The sequence below is a fragment of the Athene cunicularia genome (assembly GCF_003259725.1).
Source record: "Athene cunicularia isolate RWA chromosome 5 unlocalized genomic scaffold, athCun1 chr5_part1, whole genome shotgun sequence".
NCBI lineage: Eukaryota > Metazoa > Chordata > Aves > Strigiformes > Strigidae > Athene > Athene cunicularia.
In genome coordinates, this window is record NW_020799101.1 from 16,124,480 (window position 1) to 16,151,190 (window position 26,711).

General features: G+C 41.8%; 1 protein-coding gene across 6 annotated transcripts in view; it reads left to right on the forward strand.

The window, feature by feature from the left end:
• The window catches only part of SYNE3 (spectrin repeat containing nuclear envelope family member 3), a 70,069-nt gene that overhangs the window by 12,588 nt on the left and 30,770 nt on the right, over positions 1-26,711 (forward strand). For 5 of the 6 annotated variants that reach the window (XM_026849029.1, XM_026849026.1, XM_026849024.1 and 2 more), the window contains exons 2-9: positions 12,102-12,259; positions 15,145-15,317; positions 15,764-16,073; positions 20,989-21,150; positions 21,881-22,225; positions 23,394-23,530; positions 25,438-25,585; positions 26,351-26,533. In XM_026849029.1, coding sequence (XP_026704830.1) covers positions 12,116-12,259; positions 15,145-15,317; positions 15,764-16,073; positions 20,989-21,150; positions 21,881-22,225; positions 23,394-23,530; positions 25,438-25,585; positions 26,351-26,533 — 1,602 coding nt within the window. In that variant the 5' untranslated portion in view covers positions 12,102-12,115. Of the gene's footprint in view, positions 1-11,725; positions 11,920-12,101; positions 12,260-15,144; positions 15,318-15,763; positions 16,074-20,988; positions 21,151-21,880; positions 22,226-23,393; positions 23,531-25,437; positions 25,586-26,350; positions 26,534-26,711 lie in introns of those variants that run through there. The other variant, XM_026849027.1, reaches the window with a different exon arrangement.

Sequence of the window (26,711 nt, forward strand, 5' to 3'; positions counted from 1 at the left end):
CCATATTCTGCCTCATCTCTTCTGCCTCAGCAGTAACCTCAGCGAATTGAGGATACCCTTGCTGCTCTCCACATGCTACCTGCAGAAGTGCTGGTTCACAGCTAGGACCTGAGCCTCTGCAGAGTAGCTGTATAACACAGTTGTAATGGTTTCCTTGGAAAAAAAATATTTTATACTGCTGCTCTGTTTTCTACCTGAGGGATTTCATAGCTCTTTCTCAAAACTCAGACAATGCTTCGTAATTTAAAAATTCATAAATTGTAACCCTACTGGGATGACAGTTTCTTTTCCTAAACAGTTAGTGGTCTGGTACATCACTGGCTGTTCAAACATGCAGACGATCAGTGGGCAATGAGGCCGGTCTGTCCAGATTATCACTTAAGTGTGGCAGGTTAATCAGTGGGGCAGTGTAGTCATTTAACTCCATGGGCTGAACTGGGGTTGCAGAAATATGTTTGCTTTGCAGTGCCTACACACTGTCAGGTAATCTAAGATCATCCGACCGGTTTTCTTACAGTTGTAATTGAACCCAAATTTGAACATAGAGATGTCAGGCTAAAGAAGGGGCCATTCAAATGCTTTCCACTACCACAACAGAAATGATAGTTGGCCTGAAGAGTTGGAAAAACACTGTTCAGTCCCCCACTGAAACTGAAAATAGTGTTCTTTGTATAGAAAAGAAGGGAATGGCATGTCAGATGTGGGAACATTTGGAATATGTGCTGAAACTGCAGTTTCCATTTAGAATATGGAAAAATGTAAAATCAAATTGGGTCTAAAGGGAATTATGTTCAAGTGGTAACCTAGGATTTATGTATTTAAGATATGTTGTCAACTTTCTGAAAGTTTTATGGGGAATTCTGCATTTCTGACTGTTAGTTTGATCCTTTTATTGCTGCCTCTGGTTTGTGACTGTACTCACGGAGGGTAGCTACTGGGCTCCTTTGCCTTCTCAGTTCGTCATCCAAAGAGACCAATTCTTACTGTGTTTTAGAAGCTGCTGTGTATAGCTGATGTTAGCCATATATGCTCTGCTTCCTCAGTACTGGGGGGGCAATGGCTGAGGGCTCCAGCAGCACCCAGCTGGTGACACACGCAGAGACCAGCCCACTTTCACGCTTGTCTCCAGAGAAAGCCCACGTCTTGCCTCCTGCTTGGTGCTGGGGAACAGGGTGAGAGGATCTAAGGTCAATGGCCTTCTGCAACAAAATAAGGCCCAATAAACTTTTATGAGCAGCAGGCCAGGATAGAAACTCCTTCATGTAAGGCAGGAAAAAAGAAATTAAAATATCCCTACCATGGTGGACACCGGAAGGGTTGGAGATAAGGGGCAGCCAGTGAAGTTAATAGAGAGTGTCTGTTGGGAGTTGGGAGTGTTGCTGGCATTCAAGACATGATAACAGCTTTTACAGCCCCAAAATGTTCTCCAAGTTGGGACTTCTGAGATCCCTTCCCTGAAGTCTGTTGAGTAGTGTGGGTATAAGGTTCCATAAATGATTGTTGAAACACTGCAATAAATTAAAAAGAGATTAAAGAAACTCAATATTATTTTTCTAAGTAGGGAGTATAGTTTCCACAAGCACTGTCACTTGTGTTGTGCCCATTGAGCCCAAACGTGTTCATTGGAGGCTCTGTTGTGCTGTGGTTTAGCAGTGGTCCCCTATCACAGAGTCAGTTGTGTTTTCCTGCAGAAAGGTAATAATCTGCTTCTTCTGTTTTCTGAATCAACCTTTAGCAATGTACCTGCTAAGCCCTGATCTGTGAATTCAAAGGGGAAATAGCAGGGGAAAATTCCAGTGATGTGAAATACCTTTAAAATGTAACAAGTGCTTGTCGTATCTTTAAAAGATGGCTTTGGAGACTACTAAGTAAAGATTATTTCCTTTAAATCAAAATTAAGATTGTGCCATGATGTATATTACCCCTTGTAGACGAATTATAAATTACTTGGGTTATAAAAATCTCTATCTTTACACCTTTTCCTTCTTTCACGTGTTTGAGAATCATTAGTGCTGTGACACATCTTTCAGGAGATGTTTGTCAAATATGTGTGTGCAGATCCTCAGCCGATATAAATCCCTGTTGCTCTAAATGTATCTCTGCATTAGCTCCCTGGTGGCCGGCAGCCCAAGAGGTATGTCCCATAATATTTAGGGTGGGATTTTCAAAGCTGCTGAGAAGTAGGCTCTGAGTTCCCATTGGGGTCTAAATAGAGCTGAGCTGCTTCATCTCTTCAGATTTTCACAGGAAAAAAAAAGAGCTTTCATTTCTTACAGTAGTCCATTTCTAAAAGGTAATTAAAAGTAGATGATGTAAGAGTACGAATAAGCATCAGCTTTACTCTCGCTGCTCAGCATGGTAATTATCTGTGATCACAGCTTTAAATAACTCTCTGGTCCTCCTCACTGGAGGTTGACTGCTGACAAACGTGGTTTACTGCTGAGTCGTGTTGCCACTTTACTCTTTGTTTTAGTTTAAATTAATCTCAGTAGGAGAGAGGTTCAGATCCCCTTTATGTTTATAAACTATAGGACTTCAGTCCTCAGTCAGGCTAAAAAGACTACTAAAAAGGTAGTGCTTCTTCATCTCAGAGGTCTTCATCATCGTTGTGAAATCCTGGGCTATCAGAGTGCTGGAGTAGTGGCAATGCTGGTCTCTTTACAGAACTGAAAGTGTGCTTGTGCTCCACTGGCTGCTAGGAGGGGTCTCCGCAATTGAAAGCAGAGATGCAGTCTTGCTCTTTAAACCACAGTGCCTGACGAGCACGCACAGTGGGAGGGTGGTGAAGACATGGAAACTGCAATAGTTCAGGCAAAAATGAGTCACAGGAAAGCAGCTTGTTTTATTCAATTCCTGAAATGTTCTCAGTCACTCAAAATTAATTTATATCCACCATTTTGCAGAGATCTACTTTGTTTCTGAGCTTGGGAATGAGGTTGCTGGCAATTCCAATAGTGTATTTTGTTTGGGACACAGGCAGGCCTTGCTTGCCCATGGGTTTGTCTGAACACAAACCAGTGCCATTTTGCAATATAAAGCTTGTCATTATCAACTTAATGCAAATATTACGTAAATTATGTCCAGAGTGCTGGCTGTTTAGGTCTAGCTTTATTTACCCTGCTGTCTTTTTTTGACAGCATTTCAAGTGTTTAGTTCTTGCAGTGGTCCTCTTTTTCTTTATATAAACAGATCTTCCTGTTCTGTAGAAATTAAAATCTGTTAATTTTTCCATAACCTTGTGCTTTGATTCCATGAAAATAATTCTTATTTTAAGCAACAACTTTAGTATTTAAGATTAGCATTGTCCTACCTGCTGTTGTTTTTTTTTTATATTGATGAATCTCACTTTCACCATATAACTATCTCATTAGCATCATCCTAGTGGTAATGTTTTGAAAGACATAACTGAGAAATCTTATGTTTTGGGGAGTTAGTGCTTCAGCTATTCTTCTAAAGGGTACAAAAGATACCGTGCCCTTAGCGTATACTTGTTAAGTACTTGCAAGTGACTTTTTCTAATAATTATTTCTAGTAAATACTTGACTTAAAAGGTTTATTACTTTAAAAGCTGTGTGCTTAGTGCTGCAAGGTTGCACACAATTGCTCTGAGGTGGAGGCATTTTACTGATGGTCAAAAAGGATTTTAACACTGGTTTTGTAAGGGGGGGAAAAAACAAAAAAAAGTATGTGCAAAAAAACCCCTGAATCCAAATGTAGAAACAGTGATGTGGATGAGGAAAGGATGCAGTCTTGGAGACAGATTGACATCCCTTAGCCCTGAGCACCCACATTATGATTGTAGACCTCTTTAGGACATGGGATTCCTGCACAAGGCAAGTTGTCCCATTTCTGTCATGAATCCTTGCTTGGAAGTGCCCCTCTCTCGCACTGGCTTCCCAAGGAATCACAGGGCTCCTACCTCAAGGCGTCCCACTGCCAGCCTGAGGTTCAGTGCAGTGAATCTTCTCTCCTGGTGTGAGACACACTTCAGAGTCCTAGCATGTTTGTAGATCCCATGCTGAGGCCATGTGCTCTAGAAGGGCTTGAGGATCATTTCCTGGGTATATCTGTCTTCAAGGGGTGGATGGAGGACATGGCTGGTGGAACCACCACAGCTTGCGCAGAGCACTCAAAATACAGCTGTAGTCTCTAACAGCCCTTTCTCTGTCCTCCACTCTGTGTCCCTAAGTACACACTGACACCTTGCTTTCATTGCTGAAGCCCTTCCAACATGCCATTTGTAATCTCTTTGGGACAGAGGTATTATCCTTTTAACTGTAGAGCACTTCTGCTTACCACAGGGTGCTGTGAAAGTACGCTCTTTGTATAGGCTTAACACATCAGGGTCCTGATTATGAAAATGGCCCTTGGGAGTTACCATGTGACAAACGAGCAGCTGACAGCCAGCCAGGGAAGATGGACAATTTCTTACTAGGGTTGTGATGCCAAACCAAAATTAAGCAGTGCAGCTGGGGTATTAAGAAGTGCAAGGAAGAATTGGGAATAGTGTATAGAGCAAAACTAATTTGCAGAATATATTTGGCAAATAATTAGGAATAACCACACCTTTGAGAAAATGAGATTGTCTATATACAATATATGACTAGCAAAAGAGGAACGATCTATCAGATAGATTACTCACTCTGAATTGTTCGCTGATCTCTAGCCCAGAGGCAAATATCACAGAGGTTTATTAGTCAGTATATCAGTGCTGTGACTGGCACCCGGTACTGAGGGATCATACAGTCTGCTGAGGACAAGTGGGAAATAATTAAATAAATAAATTCTAGCCTCTGGAGACCATGAGACTAATGCTGTTGGCTTGCAGTGTTTTTTTGTTGCCTGACTGATGGTAAAACTCTGAGGGAGCTGAGCAAAGCTGAAACCTAGCCAACTTCAGCAGCTGGGAACAAGTTGGCATTAAGTTTAAAGTCACTAAATGGAGATCTGTATCTCTGTAGAGACACTTGAAGGTGTACAGATTAGAAAGGGTTGAAAATCACTCTCTGCAGTGTTTATTAACTGAATTATCAATTCTGTTCTTGTCCTTTCAAGTATTTCCTTATTGCCTAGACACAAGAAACCACCTTTGAAGCTGAGGTGTTATCTATGAAGGGGATAGAGATCATCTGACTCTCGAGGGGAGCTGAATGAATAAATGCTCTAAAGATTGTTTAATACCTCAATAATGTGGGGATAGAAAATCAAAATCTAAACTGGACAGTTATCTAATACAGATGCTCTGTCTCCTTGTTGGTAAAAAGAAATTCTAGACCAGTACTGAAACCTGAATTTTGTTTATCTAATTGAATCGTGGTAGACCAGCCTTTCTCCTGGAGTGACTTGGAAATGAAGAAGTATGTGTGTGTGTGTGTGTGTGTAGTGTATGGAGTGGGGAGAGATTTGTAATTAAGAGTCCTCACCTATACTTTTTACTTCCAAATGACTTGAAGATTGAAATATAAAAAATAAAAATGCTGTGATCAGATCTACTGATCGTCATTCCTCATACTAAAAGGGAAGGTAGCACCAGGACCCAACTCTGCCTTACTTGCACATGATGATTCCATTCAGATGTAAAACTATTTTACATTTTAATCTCTTTTTTTTAGGAAATGGCTTTTTAGACCTGGGAATTATATATTTTCCACAACAGTCTTAGAAAGCAAAAAGATACCCCATTTGCATTGTCTCTCACCAAAGTCTGAAATTAATCTTTAAAAAAATGGTGGGAAAAAATAAGGCTTTTTTGAGAGTTAGCCTGTGCAGAACATGTCTGCTTTTCAGTGTTTTTCTATCAAATAGAAGATTGTCAGGTGTGAACATGTTGTGGCAGAATGTCTTGCATTAGCCATAGACTTTGTATGGGTTGTTTTGTAAGGGAAAGGAAATGGTTATGACATGAACGAGTGCTGTATGTACTCATGATGTTAGCATTCCTTGGTTGAAGGGGATGCTTATAACTAGGATATGGTTGTGTTTATTCTCTAGCTCATTAATTAGGGCAAACAATTGCTGACTGTCATAAACATTCACTGCAAATAACAGAGGAATAGACTGTGTTGAAAGATGGCCAAGGTGATAGGATTAATGTTTTGTGTCTCTAAAAGATTACTCTGGAAATAACTACACCTTTTATTTGAAACCTTGAGGGCTTCTGCACCTACTCAGGCAGTTTAACTCAGTTCTGTGTAGGTGCAGCTACACTGGAGGCTTTCAGTCCCTCAGCAGGTAAAGCATCAGCTGCTAGTAATGTGAGTCAAAATAGCTCTTCCTGGACTCGACCAAAAATACCCAGTTTAGGAAAAACAACGGTCAGTACTTTGCCTTTCTGTGATCTGTGCCAATGATGGACCCTCCACTCCAGCCTGAAGCAGATGGGCCAGAGCTCCCAGCTCTTCTGCTTCTCAGAGCTATCTTTACAGTATCCAGGGAAGCCAAGAAGTTATTAAATTATCCCAGATACAATTCCCAGAACCAAAAATTCTTCCACACGTATGCATTTGTATAAAAATTGACACAATCCAGTGGGTTTTTTTTTTTTTCTTTTCACATTTGATCCCAGAACCAAATGGAAGGTGTTATGAAAAGTTTGAAATATTTCAATAATTGGAAAATGGTCTCCCTGATGGTGAGTGATTTGAACTTCCTGGAGCATTTTTTGACTTTTATTTTTGTAAGAACTGGTTTCTGGAAACTAGTTAATTATTGCATGAATATAGGAATCCAAGACATATTGAAACCATTTAAAAGCCTGTGCTCTATAAATGTAGGGTTCAAAAAAATGTGTAAAACTGGAGCGGTTGTGAGAAACATTTTAAGGAGGTTTGTTTTTTTTTTAAAAAAAAAAAAAGCAGCATGACTTGGCAAAGATAAAATAGTACGTTAGGAAACATTGCAAAACAATAGGATAGTCCTAAAAAAAAGACACTGCACTTGCAAAATAAAAGCTGTCAGTAGCGCATTACAAATATTAAATAAGTAAATCTCATAATACCCTAGTGAAAGTTATTAGGTGCACTAGAAAGTTTGATGAAGTAACTGTACATAAGTAAAACGTGCTTAGAGAAATTTGGTCCTGTGAGTGCTGGGTGGGTCATGTGGAGGATGACCTGTGCCTTTCACTGTGTCAGGGTCTGCTGTGGAGACCCAGACATCTCCATGGCCCTCAGTGGTGCTGCCATGATGTAGTAGCTCCAAGAGGTGTAACACAGAGCACTCAGCTAATTCATTTATCTGCTCTTTCAGCAAGACAGCTCCAAGACCACCGTCAATACAAGACTGCCTCTGTTTCTCTTCTCTTCAGCCCAGCCCAACAACAAACTGGGCACAGCTCAGGAGCTGAGCAGGTTTTATAAACAAAACCCAGCTTGCTATTGCTTTGGATCTCATTAATTCATGTTGTGGTATTCAGCCTGTGGGCAAGCTGGGGGACAGCAGGTGTGACCCTAGCACCCTGCCAGATTTCCCTGCTCCTCAGGGAGCTTGGGAACATGTGGTGGGTTACAGTCCCCTGACTTCTCTCCTCACTGAATGGCTCTGTGCCTGGATGAGAGAGGCGGAGAGGAGTGGTGCTGACTTGAGTCAGGTGTGTGTTGCCACAGGAGTTTATCTTTCTCTCTTCCAGAGGTACAGCTATTCCATGCATGGTAACTGAGCTACCGGCGACCCAGTACAAGCTCTGCTTGTGCTGCAGGTGTGCAGTGGGTCTGGCAGAGCAACTGGGCAAGGGCTGAGGCATCAGACCCTCTGTGGCACTGAAACGCATGTGCCTACCCAGACATTGCCAACCAGTGTTTTCAGGGCCATGGAGGGTGATTCAGATAAGCTAGGAAGACTAGTGTTGTGGGATAGGTTCGGCTAAAGGATTCTGGAATTAATCTATGTTTTACATTTTCCTGTTCATGAAACATGCTTTTTATAACCTCTGGACAGGAGCTGTCCTGGGTCAGTTTTGTTCAACATGTTGAAATACACTTCTTTACCTCTACTAACTGTGTCATTGCATTTGGACAAATAAAACTTGGTTTTGCTCAGCATCTCATTATTTATGCTAGAATTTCTTATGCATAGTTATTACCCTCATTTAGTAACATATGTGTAGAGATGCTAAAAGCTTTCTGCGGTATAAATACACCCTCCACAGTATGAATTAATACACCGATTCAAGTGGCATTAAAATGAAGAGCTATTCTGAACAGCCACATGCATTTGAAAATGACTGTGAAGATAAAACATCTCTGTCCAAGTGGAGAACAGTGTCAAGTGGTGTTCCTCAGGGTTTGGTATTGTGACTGGCTCTGTTTAACGTCTTTGTGGGTGACATGGACAGTGTGGTTGAGTGCACCCTCAGCAAGTTTGTCAGCACCACCAAAGTATATGGTGTGGTTCATACACTGGAGGGAAGGGGCACCATTCAGAGGGACCTTGATGGGCTTGAGAGGAGGGCCAATGCAAACCTCATGAAGTTTAGCAAGTGCAGGGTCCTGCACATGGGTCACAGCAATCCCAAGCACACATCAAAGCTGGGCAGAGAAGGGACTGAGAGCAGCCCTAAGAAGAAGGACTTGGGGGTTGACAAGAAGCTCAACATGACCTGGCAACATATGCTCACAGCCCAGAAAGCCAAGAGTATCCTGGGCTGCATCAAGAGAAGTGGGACCAGGAGGTCAAGGGAGGTGACTGTCCCCCTCTACTGTGCTCTTGTGAGACCCCACCTGCAGTGCTGTGTCCAGTTCTGGGGCTCTCAACATAAGAAAGACAGGGAACTGCTCAAGCAAGGGCCACGAAGATGATCAGGGGGCTGGAGCACTTCCTTTATGAGGCCTGGCTGAGAGAGTTGGGGTTGTTCAGCCTGGAGAACACTCTGGGGAGACCTTGTAGCGGCCTTCCAGTACTTAAAGGGGGCCTAAAGAAAGCTGGAGAGGGACTTCTTACAAGGTTATGTAGTGATAGGATGAAGGGTAATGGCTTTAAACTAAAAGAAGGTAGATTTAGATTAGATATAAGTAAGAAGTTCTTCACTGTGAAGGTGGTGAGGCACTGGAACAGTTTGCCAAGAGAAGCTGTGGATGTCCCCTCCTTGGAAGTGTTCAAGACCAGGTTGCACGGGGCTTTGAGCAACCTAGTCTAGTGAAAGGTGTCCCTGCCCATGGCAGGGGGCTGGAACTAAGGTCTGTTACAACCTAAACCACACTGTGTTTCTATGTTTCTGTGCCTGGAAATGGTGAGCGGGTTCTAAAACAGTACGCTGTAGCCGATGACTTCAGCCAGGGTCTGGCTGCCCAGCATTGGAGGAAGGAGGGAGGAAGGGATGCAGTCAGTCTCAAGAGGCAGCCCAAATCCACGTAAGGTATTGCAAGTCCTAACTACCATGAAATCCGCCTGAGCATTGGGTCAGAGTCTGTGCTAAATTTAATCATCTTTATTGTGCTAGGTGTAGGAGTTGCTTGACCAAAATCAGTCAACAATGTTATGAAGGTAGTTGGTGTACCAAAGTCTTTCTCTTCCTTTGCAAACTGGTGATCTTAATATTGAAATAACATTTTTGTTGGCTTCCTGTGGTGGCTACTTACATGGAACGCCTGTGTGTGGGATGGGGGTCTGTGTATCTGTGAGTTTTGGACATAAAATCCTTGTGCTCAGAGGAGAGCAGCATGAGGGCTGAGTCTGAGTGGGGTTTTCTTCATGTTAGGTGACAGTAGGTTTTTCACTGCTTCTTAACCCTGTTTGATTGCCCTCTACTTTTTGTGAGAAATAAGGCTAGGGTAATGTAATGTTCTTTATTGGCTACTCCATGACTGGAGTCCTGAAGCCAGTTTTAAATATGATATGGATGTTGCCAGGAATAGAAACCTCTCCTAGGAAATTAATGCCACTCCTCATTAGTCTATCCAGCAAATGTACCGTGAGTTTTTGTTTCACAGTAGCAGAACTGGAATTGCCACAGCTTACACTTGCGCATTCAGAAACTGTTTATCTAGAAATGTATGTATGTATGTAACAAGGAAAATTTTAGGGGACAGTCTCTCTACAGCAGCCAGATATAAGAAATGTTAATGTGAAAATGAGTTGATCAGTCAGCTACAAAGAGATGTGTGCTCCTTTCCGAGGGTTGGATTATTACAATTCAGGAACATCAGTTCTGGACCAGTCATAGCTCTGTCCTTCTCCAAATATTTAGCAATCCACTGAGAATAACATTACTCCTTTAGCTGGCTTCATCCTTAGGAGTCTTGTGATATAAGTCCATGATTTTAGCTTTAATTATATATCCTGTCATATTTTATATTTGTGAGAGGAAGTAGCTTCCCTGTGCCACACCACCCTCACTAAATCCAGTACATCCTGTCCTATTCTTTAATCTTTTCAAGGTGAGTTCACACTTTTTAAAACTGCCCTCTAGCTCTGAGAGTTATGGTTTTAGATTCTGCCCTGTCTGACATCTCTCACTTAGAGATGAATCCCCTCCTCCATGCAAATGCAGCTCTGCTTGCCTGTGCATGGAGATCTGACCCATCCTCTGCTCCAGTAATCCCTGTGGGTAGTGCAGTAGCTGGTCTGTAGGTGCAGTTCTGTCCCTCTGTTCTGGGACCTGTTGAGCATAAAGCCTGCTGAAGTCTGGGAAGCAATAATGTTGACAGACATCAGTGTTGTGAACACTAACATCTTGTTTCCTCTGGTTTAATGTGGAAGAAAATGCACTGGGAGCTACAAGGGGAGGACTTCTGGTATTGCATAGATCCTTTTACCTCATGAACAAGAACGTTGCCAGGATGGTGGGAAGCTTTCTGCTAGTGGGCAGAAGAATGGCTTTCCCTTGTAAAGATGAAGCTGCCGAGAGTTGAAGTGGTTACAAACACCACTGGTCCAGCTTTGCCAAGAGCCATGCTCAGCCTCTCGCACTGGGCACTTTCTTCCACATGAATTGTTTTGTGGAAACTGAGGGGGCTGCTGTGGAACTGAATTCTGCACAACAAACCTGGGTTCAGTAATTAAGCCTCAAACTTTACTGCGAAAACATTTCAGTGATGAATAACAAAGCGGAAGAATATTTTAATTTACAAGAGACACTGACTGCTTGGCTGGCAGTAGTTGTAGGATGTGATCCAAACCCATTTAATGTCAATGGCTATCTTTCTGTTCACTTCAGCAGAGCTGACCTACAGGGGGCTTTATTATGATTCATCCTTATTAGTCAAGTTTAGTACAGCAGTGCCTAAGGGCAAGCGTAGGATGGCTCTCCTCTACTGTACAGGCACAAAGGAGGCCCTGTGGGCAGCAGAGAGCTTATGCTCTACACAGAGAAGATACAAGAACACATCAACAGAGCAATCAACCATCATACCCTCCCGCTGATTGGGAAGGGGCAACAAGAGAGAGGGAAGGGACAATTAAAAGCTTGAAGCCTGGTATGGAATAAAAGAGGTGGCAAAAGAAGAAATCCATCCGTGTTGATATTCCCATGTGATGGCTTGTGAGTAGTTTGTCTTGGCAAGTTGCTGGCCAGTTCCCATTCCTGTGCGTATCCCAGACTCACTGCGTGTGCATTCAGATAACCTCTCCATGGTCTTGGCAGAGCAAATTAACCAAGGGCCTAAGCATCTGATCCTGACCTCATCAGCTTTAAAGGGCTTATATACCTCTAAGTTAAGCATGTGCTGAAGTGCTCTGCTAGTCTGATGTCAGGTGCTCAATACATGAGCCTGGAAGGGCATAGGAAGAGTTTTGTAGTGACTAGACACTAGGAAGAAACAGGAAGTATTCGTGATTGGTGTAGCCAATCTGGAATAGACCACAAACGCCAGATTAATCTCATTTGAAAGCTTTGAATTAAATCTGTTTACTGTAATGGAGCCTCCCACAGTTCTCCACCTTCTTTTTGTTTCCTGATATATTTTCATTTGGGAAAGCTGCAGTGTGAGTATGTTCTCTGTGCTCAGCTGAATCATGTTACTGCTATATTTTTCAGTATTATCATTAAAAAGGAAAGCCACGACATCATTAGGTTTTTTTCTTTTGCTCCTTTAGATTGCCTTGAATATACTCCTGTTTAGGTCTTAACCAAAACCTACTTAGTTCCCTGGTTTTTGTCCTTTCAGCTTCTTTGAATGCAATGACTCAGCAGCTACAGGATGAATTTGACAGTAGCGTGGAGAATGCAGAAGCTTGGATGAAGGCCATCCAAGAGAGACTGAGGATCAATGACAACACCAAGGGACCTCGATCTGCCCTAGAAGCCAGACTGAGAGAGACTGAGGTAAAGGAAGAGTGAATTAGCAGTTCAGAGGTGGCCACCACTGCTGCCATTGTTACAGCAGTTATTGCTGTGAGCTCTGGAGTTTTCCATTAGGAAACTGTCAGCTGCCACTGCTTGCTAGAAGACTGGTCATGTGTGGATGGGTTTACATCAGTATTCTTTCTAATTTTTCCCTCTGCAAAATGTTTACAGACATAGAAGAGAATGGCAATCTGATATCACAGACTTCCAAGGTTTTCAGATTGATTTGGAAGACTAGCATCAGGTTTGGCAGGTTAACATTTTTACACTCTCCTATGAGCATGCTCAAACCTGAAACTATTGAGTCGTTACTTGCAATTACCCAGTTACCAGGTAGTGATTTGCAGAAGTCCAGCATATGGTATGAGAGAATCAGATCATGTTAGTGTTCCATCTCCTTCGGGACTCTGGCACTAATAGAGAAAGATTGCAGTGTCCTAGTAATGGGCTGTTTGTGAGTAATCCCCATGTCCTTTTCCATAAACCCTGCTGATAAGAGGGTTTACTTTATAGCTCTGTTTTATAATCTCTCTAATGTAAAGGTAAATGTTTTCATTTTTTTCTGGTTTTACTTAATCTCTTGTATAACTCTTCTCACAGAGATGTTGTTGCAGATTGTGCCTACTCTCTTACTGTGATTTCACATTCATTAACTTCAGTTTCATTAGATTTTATCTTGTTCTTTTAATCTCTGAAAGTGAAACACTCCTGTTTGTCCCATCTCTGCCATTCATGATTAGAGGGTGTGATAGTATTTCTATGATTAACATTGAAACTATTTTTTATACTTGTATTACCTTAAATGTCTGTTCTTTAAATTAAATGGCAAAATCTTTCCCATCATTTACCCAAAAGTCTTTATGTGTCTACTCATGTTTGGAGTGCCTTTTCTGAAGTTTAACAACTCAAAAAAACCATTGCAGGCTTACATGAAGCTGTGGCTCATTGGAGGCTGGATTTTGCCTCTGGCACGATACAGAGACTGTTCATGGAGTGATGGATGATGGGTGGATTTGAATGTCAGTCATGAAAATCTGAAGTATTTCCTCTTGGTCTATAGATTTATTTCTGCCCTTAAATTATTTTCAACTTTTCCTTTCATCTGGGAAACTGTGATATGTAGAGTCTCAAAAAACATGCAAGAAACACAGGAACTTGAATAGGGAGAGTGGTAGTTTGGAAAAGGAGGTGCATCCATGGCAGAGATAACAAGATGTAACGTTTAGAGGTTTGTGGTGATTTAATATGGCCTGAACTGAGGGCTGTTGATTTCTGTGCTATTTGGAGGAGATCTGTAACTGGCAAAAAATCATGTTAGACTATTTTTTCAATTCAGACTTCGGAAATCTGTCATTCTAAAGAATAACGAGTGTCTGTTCTCTCTTCCTATGTGTACCTTATCCTCCTCCTGCTCCCTCATCCTGCCTCCTTTCTGGGCCTGGCTTCCCTGTCCAGCTCACATGTTCTCATAATGTGCTTGATGCTTCACCTATTGGCTGTTTTCAAATCCAGTGATCATTTTTCACTTCCTTTTTTGCATCTGGCTTGCCTTTTCTTAAATGCTTCCTTCCTGTGGTTTATTTTCTGTTAATTTGTTGATGAAAATGCCGGCCAAAGATCACAATCATTTTAAAAACAGATTTGAAAAAGAAAAATGCCTGTACAGCCACTGCTTTCTCTCCATCTGTTATCTGCTTTCACTTGCTGGAAAAATGTCAGGCTTAGAATGCAGCTTTACTCTTAAATTTTTCATGTTGGGTCATAGCTATGGCTTTTATTTTAGTTCTCTGCCCTGCCCTTTGCCCTGCTTTCCTGGATTCTTTTAATCACACTTTTCATAGTAGATGGTTCATACAAACACCTGTTTATACATCACATGCAGATGTGCTGTGTACATGCCAAAAGAACAGTCTTTTCCCAATTGTGAAACTAGAAATCCAAAGGCCTGTGATTTGGTCTCACCTTTGCAATAACTGATGAGATCTTTTTGAACAAATCCCATAGGCCTAATCTTTCCAAAAGTAGTTGATGATTCTGAACTTCTCCCTGTTTTCATTATAGAAGCTTTTTCCTTCAAACTTGAAAGCCTGAAGTTTGTCAGGAGTTTGTGGAAGAACAGCAAGAAAAGCTGATCTGATGGTATCAGAAGTTTGGATAAAGTGATGCTGAAAGTTGATATCCAAATTGGGACACCATTAATCTGTTACCTTGTACAGAACTTGTGCTGATTTTCCGGGCAAAGGAAGAGAGTCTACTTAAAATTAGACAGCTTAACTTTCCATTCCTGCCATTCTGATTTGGTTTTAAACCATAACATAAGATACATGTTTTCACCAATTCATAAACTAGCAATTTAGGGTCAAAGCAAAATTTGGTAGCAGGCAGAAAATTCCACTAGTTCATTTCTTCTGGGTTGTTTTCCGAGCCAACTTTTATATGCAGTGGGAAGACTTTTTAATATGCTTCATGATTTCTTATCATAAATCTTAAAATTGAGACACTGTAGTGTATCCTGTGAAGATTGCCTCTACGGTCTTTGGCAGGTGGGGAAAAACAACTGGCATGTGGTAACACAGTGCTGTAACTTTATAACAACAGTGGAAACACAGCTACAGATATTTAATAGAAGGTGATCTGGTTTTTGTAGCTAACTTTAAAAGTTTTCAACTGCTATATAGTTTTCATTTAAATTCAGTCCTTTAGGATGTTTAAGAATAAACAAATCTGAAGAAAAGTTCATATTTTCCTTTCAGGAGAAGCTTTGCAGCAGGGACTTCATGATTCCTGGGTAAAAAAAAACCCTTCTAAATTTCATTGTTTATACTTTCTTTTCATGCTTTCAGTCTCATTTGTTTTTCTCATAGAAAATACGTGCACTGGAGCCAGAAGGAAGCTTGAAAATGGACTTGATTCTTGTAAAGGCAGATGCTGCTCTTCGCAGCATCAGTGAGGATAAGAAGCATGAGGTACTATCTAAACTGAAAGACATTAAAGCCTTGTGGGAAGAGACAGCTATATACATTACTCACTGCCACAGGTAAGACAAACATTCTTTTTGCACAAGAGTGCTATTATTTGGTGTGTTGAAGCAGTTGTCTAATTCAGTGCTTTCATAAAGTGCTTCCCGCCTCTGTCTACTGCCTGGATTGTAGGTAGCAACCAGTGCTAATCCCATTCCTATGAGCATGTTGAGGACTGTGTGGGGATAGAGGGTCTGTGGGACCTCAGTGATCTCTGCCTTCACAGCCCAGCCCACCTCATGGTCTGAAATCGATGAGTTTGACCAGGCACCAGGATCATGTACAGAATATTTCCTCCCCTGAGCAGGAAGGACCTGGGAAGTGAGTCCAGGCCCTCTGAAGTCAGAGCAGCTTAAAATTGCTGAGAACCTTGTCCTTTGCTTTGAAGGCCTTTTGAGCTTGCCAGTCGCCACTGCTCCCATTGTAATTTCATCTAACTCATCTCTCTTGCTCTCCCCAACAGCCGTATTGAGTGGGTCTGGCTGCACTGGAGTGAGTACCTGAAAGCCCAAGATGAGTTTTACGCATGGATTCACAACATGAGGGTGACCTTGGAGCCTGACATTGAGTTGCAGCTTGGCTTAAAGGAGAAGCAGTGGCAGCTGAGCCATGCTCAGGTTCTGCTGAATGATGTCTTAAATCAGTCAGTCCTGCTGGAAAGGCTGCTAGAGGAAGCTGCTTCCTTGTTCAGCAGGATAGGTGACCCCAGCGTTGATGAGGATGTTCAGAAGAAAATGAGGGTGGAATATGAAGGAATCAGGGAAGAAGCTCAGGTACACCTATAAAGAGTGGGAGGTGTTCAGAGTTCACCAATCTACAGTATTTTCTATCTGCTTCTTGAGTGATGGGGCTTACCTGGTAGGATCGAAAAAAGGAACAGAGCTGAGGACCCCTGTTTTTTCTGTCAGTGGACTGTTTGCAACAGTCCACTGCTAACTGGGATGCTCTTACACTGTGCTTTATAGTACGTTGTTGTAAAGTAACTGCAAGGTGCTTGCTGTGACATAGTGAGTATGGGTTTAGGTCATCTCTATATAAACTTTGAATTGTTCCTCATCTTTCAGCACATTAGTGATCCTTGTATAACCAAATGCAAAGTACCTACTCCTGGAGCCAGGGAATATTATGTGCACACACCCTTGTCGGAGGAAGTAGTGTTAGTCCAGATCCAGAGCTGCATTCTCTGCCTGCGGAACTGGGAAACATGGAGGTGTGAGTCAGCTGTGGCCTGACACTGAGCTCAACTAGCCAATTCCAGTATCTGAGAGATTTTCACTGCACACAGATAATAATTCTTGCTTGATGCTAATCTTCCAGCTTGAACAGTTGTTAGATAGGCTGATGTAAGACATTCTAGTTTATCTTACTAGCCTATATCAATAGAAATACACAAAGGGATATTTGATATATATAGAGAGAGACACATCTATCCCAAGCATATAGAGATTAAAATCTAGTCTTTGTCTCACAGTGACTTCCAGGAGTTCCATAGGCTGGAATTACCTGGTGCAGATAGAAATAATTTTCATTACATTGGTTCTGCTATCTGCCTCTCTCATAACGTTACCTTCCATATGTTCCCACACCTACACCCCAGTCCAGAACTGGAGCCTGACAGTGATGTATGCTCTTCCTCCTTGGGTGCTGTCATACAAAGTTTACTTCAGAACACACTGGAAGAACAACATTGGGATGCTCATGCCATTGCTCTGCTTGCTCTAAATCCAGAACCCCAAAACAATGAAAAAAACCCCAGGCTGGCACCTTTCATGAGCATGAAATTCACATATTTTTTTAGCCATAAAGATAAAACTAGTGGTAATATATGTCTCCAAAAACCAGAGCATATTTGGAAATTCTCTAACTGCAGCTGCCACAGAGAGGCTGTAGATCCACTAACAGACTTGAGTCTCAGTGTTGATTATTTATTTTTAAAGGTCAATCTCTTCATTACAAGGCAACTGGATTTATGAATAAGAAGGTCCCTGGGAATTCAGCTGTTGTTTATCTAGATTGCCATTTAAAATTCTCATTCACTCTCTTCTAACTAAGATTTGTCTTTGGTTTTGAAGCAGGAGACAGTAATTATTTTAATACGGCAGTTCTTTCAAACAAGTTGTTTGAATACTCAAAGGCAGAATGTGACCTCTCTGAGACTGGTTTTACATAGTGTAATTTCTCTAACTGACTTGGATACATGCTGGTGTAAATGAGATCAGGAAGTGACTCATAGTAGTTAGACAAAATATGTCTTTATGTCTCTAGCCAACTGAGATGCTAGAAAAAGCTTTTCTTTGGCATTGGTTACAAGCACCGCATTTCATAGAAGGATGAAGTGAGATTCCAGCTAAGAAATCCCTCTGTCGGGAGGCATGGAACAAAGAAGGGAGTTGGGAAGCCTTGGATTTTGCAACTGAAGTAAATGCAGAGTTCATTAGCTAATGCCAAGGTTACAGGCACCTTGGAAATCATGTTGAAAACTATAACACTAGTTAGAGAAACCCTGGCACCTCTTCCAGCAGGCAGGAAGAATGCATGAAAGAGACGCAGGAGTTGTAAGGGATTGCTCCGGCCCCTCACATGATGAGAGGCCAGGCTAAATGTGCAAATGCCAGCTGAATGCCTGAGCTGCCTCCCAAAGAAGGCTCACTGGTGTTTGTAGATTACACTTGTGTTTGAAGAGCATTTTTAGGTCCCGTGCAGTTGTCCAGCTCTATCAGAAAGTCAGGCTCTTGGACAGTGTTTCTTAAATGGTTTGCTTGCATTGCTTCTCTGGTATGAGCAAATGGAGGTTTTTTTCATTCTTCGTGCTAACATGTATCCATATAACTTTCAAATTTTAAAAGCTCATAATTTTCTTTTATTACATTGACAGGAATATTTATAGATCTGGCAGCCATTTCCTACATGCTTTCCCTTGTCTAGTAAAATAGCAATATGCAGAGGTAGATGGCTGTGGGTTTTATCATAAGTGGTAACTGAAGATGGTAAGAAAAGTTACAATATACGGTATGTTGATATTTAGACAAGTATATCAAATATGTCTTGATATTTAGACAAATATATCAAATATGTCTGAGCACATCAAATGCATTTCAGTCCATGTTGTCTCTGTTTACTGAAACCTAGATGTTTATTATGCCAACCCTCATATACCCTGGAGCTAAGACTAAAAGCACCAGCAAGGGAAACAGGAGCTTTCTGTACTCTACCTGAGATGCCACAGAGGGATTTAAAGCAGGAACTTCCTTTATGTGCTGTAGATTGCCTTCCAGAGGAGGCTTGTTTGCCTTTGCTGTCTGTAAGGGCTGCTGAGGGGAGAGGCATTAGTTTCCTATGCCTCTGTCCACCCTCCTCGAGTACTCAGGGCTGGGCATATCTTGCCCAGACACATCTCTTCCACTGCAGTCCATAGCAAACCCATTCTTTTCCTGTCAGTGCTCTCACTCTTTCCAGGGCTATGTCCTTGCTTAATGTCTTCTCATGTTATCCAAGTGCATCTGGAGATGGAGTTTACAGGGTCCTGCTCCCTGAACAGCTAACCTATTAGAAGAAAGTGATACCATATTTTCCATCATTAGAAAGTTTCCCTGCCTAACCTCCTGGGGCAGGGGGGGCTCAGCCAGCTCTTTGTGTCTTTTCTTTGGCAGCTAGCACAGTCTATCCAGATCCATGGCATCTCCTTCTTGACCTCATGGACCAGCAGGAGTATCCAAACTGTGCACTCCTTTGTTTTGACTGAATAGCCTGTCCAGGGGTGGGTCATTTTGACTTCGTTTTTAACCCTCTATGTATTAGTGTTAAGACTTCTGAGTTTAGTAATAGCTCTGCTTTATTACTCTGACTTGCTGCCTTTGGAGCTTCTGTCAGCACAAAAAATTATCCTAATTCCCTGGAATGAATCAGCTTGGGCTGACTTATTTCACTTTGATGTTTGGCCCATTTACACTACTCTTAAAATTGCATTCTTCAAGTCCCTAACTTCAGGTGAAGGTGAGAATCATTTATCCTGTACGCACCTTTTCAGATTTGAGAATCAAGACAAATAGGTTTAGCAAACAAGTGCGGTGTTCTGCTGGATACATCTTGGCCACAGAAGTCTGCAGTCATAATTCTGCTTTTTCGTCTCATCCAAACCCATGTTTGCATAGGTGGTGCTATTAAAGGTCCTGCCCTAATAAGTGGATAGCATTTCTTCCTCCATGGGAAGTAGCTGGCCCTTAGCTGTCACTCTTTTGTCCCAAAGGAAGACAACTAACTTCAGGGGAGTCACTCTTGATTTGCACAAGTCAGCAGAGATTGCAGTGGCAGTGTGGAAAACAGACTGATGTGGTGCCAGCTGAAGAGTGGTGGCTTTATACTGCATCTTGGGCATAACCTATCACAAAGGTGAACGGTAGAGTCCCAGAGGGACCACCATGGGAGATCCCATGGTGACTGATGCTTATGGCACCCTTCTGCTGGTCTGGCTGGGGAAAGGCTGACGGGACCATGATCACCCACTGCCACCTCAGGCAGGTGGATGTGTGTGGGGACATGCCCAGAGCCTCTCAGAGACAAGGGAAATGCAAAGGGGTCTTTGAAACTCTGCTCAGCATTGCAGCCATCACCCTGCTCTCTGTGGAGGGCAGCTGGGATGAAGCTCTGCTCAGGATGTGTCCCATGTTACGCAAAATGAAACTCAGCCTGATGTCTATGACAGCAAAGTCTTTCAAGGGTGCTGCAAGCACTAAATGGATTGCAGAGGGAACAAACTTTTTCTAACATAACCAGTGTATCTCAATTGCTCTCCATTCCAGCTGGTGAAGGACAAGAAAAAATCAGTCTGATTTTTAGGAAATAATACTTAGGTTGGATATTATGATATTGTGATATTATACTAGTGAAGCAACAGAGCAGGATTCCTCGTGATTTGTGTAAAATTTCCTTCAGCAAAGCCTAAACTTCAGCTGACAAAAAAAGGTAGTCTGAGCAAATGTGATTCTGCCTTGTGAGGAGTGTCAGACTGGATCAGTGGAGAGCAACTCATGATGTGCAGGCCTCTGTTCAGGGATTGTTGGTTACAGGGTGCACACACAGTAACTCAGAAAATGAAGCCTGCTCCCCATAAGCTTAAATTTGATTCCAGGGTCTGTGATAGCACCACAGGACAGTTTGTGATCTGATAGTTAAATAAGTGAAAGTTCCCGGGCTACACAATTGAAGGTGATGGTCCCTTTCTGTACAGCCTGCTTAAATAATGAACGCTCTCAAACAATTTGCATGCCCATGGCACAGTCCCTCTTATTTTCATTTTCAGATAGGCAAAGTCAATCTGCTGTGTGCTTATCTTTGTTTTAACCAGCATAGGGAACATAACTGCTTGTGTCCCACAGTAAAAAGCAGAAACAGACTTCTGTCTCTTTCTAATGAGAGAATAGGAAGTTTTGGAAATGAGAGGCTAGAAATTCACCTGAGAGGACCTTGCAGTTTTTTTCCTCAGAGACCTGCATCATGGCCCAGATGGGCACAAGCCTTTATGTACGTTTGTGTTCTGTTTCTTGAGGTGAACTGTGAATTCCTGTGGAGGCCAAGTGCTATTGGGGCTCGTGAACCGGGACTCTTGTTTATAAATTCTGGGTTACAGTGTAAAGGAAAAAGAGCCAGATAAGCACTGTCCTCAACTGCTTCTGATGTCTCTTGTTACAGAGCAGAGTGGAACTGCTTGAAAAGATAACCAAGGAACACGAGCAGTACAACGCTAACGTCAACCAGTTTCAATCGTGGCTGAATGGTGTGACAGAAAGATTAAACTGCTGCATTGGAGAAGCAACCAAGTCTTCCACAGAGGACAAGTTAAAGGCATTGAAGGTCCTCAAACAATACAGTTCTAATAAGGAGTTAGGGTTGTGTGTTCTTCATGCCTGTATATGATTCTCAAACCACACAAGGGTGTACTTGAGAAAAGAATTAGGCAAAGTAAGGTGGTGATTGTAACACGGGCTAGGGGAGAAGAGTTGTATCAGGTCCTAAAGCTGTTAGTACATATGGTTCTCCCAACTGTGGCATGAGTCACAGGCTGGTCTGTTTTGTTTTTCTTAAAGCCTGATCCCCTAGGGTTATGTGATTCTTTGAGAATCTTGCCCTTTAAACTTGTTTAAATGAAACATGATCCAGCTAGAGCCTGAAAGCTCACAGAGTTTGAGAGTTTAGAGCTGCTGATAAAAATACCATTTTTTGAGAACAGTACCCAGTATTTTGGTGCCACTGCGTAAACTGTTTAGCTTTAAGTCTCTCAGAGATCTGACCATTAGTATTTCTTAGTGCTTGCAGCTTCTGTTTTCTTTGGCAGAGACCACAGGTGACAAGCATTTATGAAAATCAAGCCAATATTTTCAGAATCATAGCAGTTAGTATTACTCAGAAGGCAGTTAAATTACCAGCCCTGGCTTCTGATAATTTGAAAAAAGACATACTTTCAAATAAGAAGTGAAGAACAAAATATGTATAACCAGGAGAGGTGTTCTTTTTCCTAATGCTTTCAGCTTTTTCCCCAACTTCCCATTCCTTCTGCCCATCTTTGTTTAACTCCTTTCTGCAGGAAATTGCCAAAAACATTAGGAGTGGTGGAAAGAAATGGAAGCACCTTGAAAATCAGAGTGCAGAGGTGATTCAGAATACCTCCCCACTTGGAGCTGAGAGAATGAAGGATGAACTCGAAAAGCTAAGAAAAGCCTTGGAGAAGTTGAAACTGCTGAGTAAGGAGGAGGAGGAGAGATTGCTCAAGATCCAACAGTCAGAAAGTGCCTATGAGTCTCAGGCCAGACAATTAGAAGCAGGCATACAGGAGTTGAAAAAAGATCTGCAGAGACTAGAAAGTGACCTGGACCCTGGTGAAGGTGAAAAGACTGAAGATGACTTTGTAACTCTGTGGAGAAAATGCAATGTAAGTTGTTACCCTTTGTATGCCTAAAACCAGCAGGATCAAGTGCAGTCATAGATTGAACACCCATAGTCATATCCAACAGGTGCCTGTCCCATTGGTTAAAGGTGACAAGGAACAACTATGAGTGTGTATGAAGCAGACTGAGGAAGGTGTGAATAGCAACAATGGAATCAACTGTTCTAACCTTTATCTCACTTTGCACAGAGGGAGTAGGGTTGGAGGATGTGTTGGAGTTTGTGTCTTGAGTTCAGAAAGACCATATGCAAAAAGAGCACGATACAGAGCAAACACCAGTTTGCTCTGCTTAAAAAGAAGCAGAAAAATAATGCCTCACTGTATATATAAATACATACATACATACATACATACACATGCACACACAAATATACATATTTCTGGGGTATCTGGTAAGGCCATTTCTATATTATAGCCTTCATCTGTGTAATGTGGGTACCTGTAGTACTTTACCAGCAGAGACATTTTCATTCCTAAGAAGTCTCAAGTCTGTAGCAATCTAGTATTTACACCAAAATCAATCTGTTGCAAAAATGAGTGCAAAAAGTTTGTCACACATAAGGGAGATAAGAATCTTTACCACTCACTTCCTCTTGAGGGCTGGTTTTGCATTTATTATTTCTTCTTAAAATGCCTTTCATTGCTATTTGTATGTCTAGGACTCAGCAGCTAGCTGGGAAAAGTATATGCAAAAAGGATCCACAAAATACAGACTGGTTCAATCCAGCTACATTTTCATGTTTTTTCTCTTGTTTTTGTTTGCCCACGTCACCCTAGAATTAACATTCTGCTTATATGAGTCTTTGAGAAAGATCTGTTCATGCAGACACAGTTAAGACTGCTCCAAAAATGCATCTCATGTTATATACTGCAGTCAGTGAACTGAAACTGGGCCTGTTTGTGATTCACTTTGTTCAGAGAACCCTGCAGATCAGATGCAGTGGCTAAGCAGTGTGAAGAGAGGAGAGAGCCTGCAGGAACAAAACTGTTTCTGAGAATGTTTTCTGCCTTAGCAAAGTCCATATCCCTTACAAGCAGGAAAAAAGGCAGCAGAAAGGGGACTTGTGAATACCCTGAGAGACAGCCTTACTTCTTCATTTCATGTGCCAGACACAACCTAAGGTGTGATCTGTTCCTTACTTTTATGATTAAGGCAATGAGAGCATCTCTGGCTGCAGAAGAGTCCAAGGTTGAGAGGCTGAAGGCTCAGCTTAAGGAACTGCTACGGTTTTCTCAAGATGTGCAGCCACACGCTGAGAGTGTTGTCTCTGCAATACAACAGTATCAAAGGTAGTGGGAAGTCTGATTATGCCGGGCGTGGGGTGGGGAATCTACTTTCAGACATTGAAGGGATTAACAGGGCCTTAAAAAAAAAAAGTGGTATGCCTGTAAACCTGTAATTTTAGACATTTGCTAGGAGCTGTAGGCTGCTGGCCATTTTCAAGCAATGATCTTGCATCATTAGTGTTGTGTGTGGTTTGAAGAAAATGAGATTATTGGCAGCTAATTTGATCTTCTTAACATTTTATAATAATAACTTACGTATTTTGCCTGCCTTTCATGACAGCAACTAGAAAATCAGGACAGGAGCTGTAGTAGTAAACGGTTCAGAAGAATTACGGCCCTCCCTTGTTGAGTTTGTTGTGGTGACTCATCAGCCTTAGCAATTATTTGGCAGAGTTTATTCCCCTTCTCCTGGCGGCGTATATGCATAATTCCTGTTTTCAACTTGCCTTGGGTTGGAAACTCTGAAAGTTGAGCCTCTCCCCAGACTTCAGTGTTTCCGTTTCCAGGCTGCCTGGAATCAGGAAGTAAAGAAGCTGCAGCAAATTTTGCAAACTAGAAGAAAGGATCTTTTTTTTTAAGGAAAAAGAAAGGTCAGTTTATTTACTATATCCAAGCTTATTTTCCTCTATCCAGTGCACAGTATGGTGTGCTGCTGGAAGGGATATAGGTCACTAAGGGAAAGGATTTCAGTTTAAAAAATAACAAGTAAACAATGTCGAAAGAGAAGCAGAGAAGGCAGGGGACTTGCCTCTGAGTAGAAAATGGCAGCTGCCCTTTGCCATCTTCTCTCCAAAGCTGCTTTGCGAAGTCTGGCAGCCTCACGCTGAGCCTGGCAGGGGCAGCAGAGCAAATGGCAAAGGACGTGTAATATCAGAACTCTCTATTTGCGGAGCTTTTGGCCCCTGCAAGCTTGCCTTTGCCTAGCTCTGTAAGGTCCCAGTGACACAGGTAAGATTATTGTTTCTGTTTTTATAGAAAGGCAGTATTAATCTTGGTTGGCATTGCTCTTGCCTGCCTGTATTGTGAATTTGCAGGATACTGTTCCCATATGAACATGCATTTTGGGCTGCATTCTGCCATATCAAATAGGATTCTGCAAACTGGGAGGTCAGGAAAACTGAGAAAAACAGGAGGCAGCTGCATGGGGTGTGTCTGCTAGGCCTTGTTATTCAGCTGTATTTTGGATAAGCCTTTGTAAGAGAAGCCTGGAGATTTAATGAATGTGTGCTGATTTTATTTTTTTTCCAGTGTATACACTCACATGCGTATATAGCTGTGCATGCATGTGTATACATGTATCTAAAAATACAAAGCTTTTATCAGAATCACTTCTATATATTAATATAAATAAAAGTGGTTCTACAAAATTTTAAAATGTGTATCTGAAAAAATAAGTTTTTCTCCTTTTGTAGGTAACATAGGGTGATCAAAGATTTCTTAATGTAATTTTTGTGATCAAAGATTTCTCAATTTTTTAAAGGAACAAAGACTCAGTAATTTGTAAAACAATATAGGCAACTGCAGTTAAATTCTAGACACTCTTGGCTTGTTCCTCCCATCAGTCAGTGAGACTGCTCCAATAATACGATTTGTTAAATCATGCTGGTGATAGCAGCCAAGATCACATACAAAGAGAGACTGCTGGCTTCTAGGAAGGCACAGTAATTCCTGATACACAGTTGCACAAGAGACAAATGTGTTTTACAGCATCTAAATAAAGTTTTGTCAGATGTCTGACTGACAGAGCAGCTGTCAGCATGCAACACCAAGCTCAGACAGTAAAAAAGACTGAGGCTTTTGTGTTGGATAGAGTTTACACACAAATATTGTATTAATTCATGCCTTGAATAGGATGTTTGGACTTGAATTTCTTCGTAATCCTTCTCTCGGCTGTCACTTTACCCTTGCAGTGTTAGAGGCAAGACATCTAAAATGAGCACTGATACAGAAACCCAACTGAGAAGACTCTTCCAAAATCCCCTGCAAGATTTCGAACAGTGGAAGCCATCAGTCCAGATGCTCCTGGAGACTCCAGAGCCAGAGCTGGCTCACATTGAGGTAGCAAACCTGTTACTATGTTCAGACACTGATACTTGGTTTGTGTTTGCCTAAGTGATACCAGCAGCTGCCTGCATACAGCTGCCACACAGCAGCAGCTGGAAGGGCCTTTCCAGTATGGCAGGAAACCCCACAGTGTGGAGGTTAATACTTAGCTGTAGCTGCAGCAGAATGCCTTACTTTCTGCCTTCCATTTGGTTCACTGGAGTTATAAACTGAATAGACTGAAGTGCTAGATACCTTTAGCAATGATGGTAATATTGTTTAGCATTAGCCCATATCTCCCTGATCAGGAAGTCTGTAGACTTCATTAAGAAGTGTGTAGTAATATAGTTGTGGGATTTTAATGCGTGGTTTCTGCACGTGCCCAGCAAGGTGTGTTTGTTACTTTGTCATTCCTGTAGTCTCCAGAATAAATGTGTCTGTGAGCAAGGATGGAGTTTATCCTTGGGATGAGCATTCAAGCTGTCCTTTCTGTTGGTTGTTTAGGCCTCTCCTCTGCACAGACAACTCTTTCCATAGTACAGCTTTCCTCTATTTCTGTTCACAAAATGGATGCAGCCCTGGTGCTTCTAACATTATCAGGAAGACTTTTCCTTTAACTGGGCGCTGTCCAGGTACCTTCTGTTACCCCTTTGTCAGCCCAGCATGCTGTTTTGATCTGACTTTGTCATACTGCTTTGGTTGTGTGATTTGTGTGAAAATATTATGGTTATATGATTATTTTTTTTAATTGATTTCACTGGAAGAATTTTTCTCCTTTAGGCTGCTCTAACTGAAAGCTCCCAGTTCAAAGAGAAGTTGGTAACATTACAGCTGAAGAAAGATTTGCTAAACAATGTCCTTGGTGAGGAAAGAGCGAAGTCTTTCCTTCAGGAAGTAGCTCAAGCTTCAAAGGAGAGAGAAATTCTACACCGAACTCTGCTGCAAAGCAAGAGCAAAGTCCAGGTGAGCTTCAAAGCCCATATATCTGACAATGATCAATCTTTTACTAAGCCAGCTTTATAGATATAAATTTAATACTAACGAGCTATGCCCAATCCCTTTTTCTGGGTTGATCAAATATGAAAATAAATTTGTGGTTTGTTGCATAATTTAGCTTGGTGTTTGTTCTGACTGTGAACTG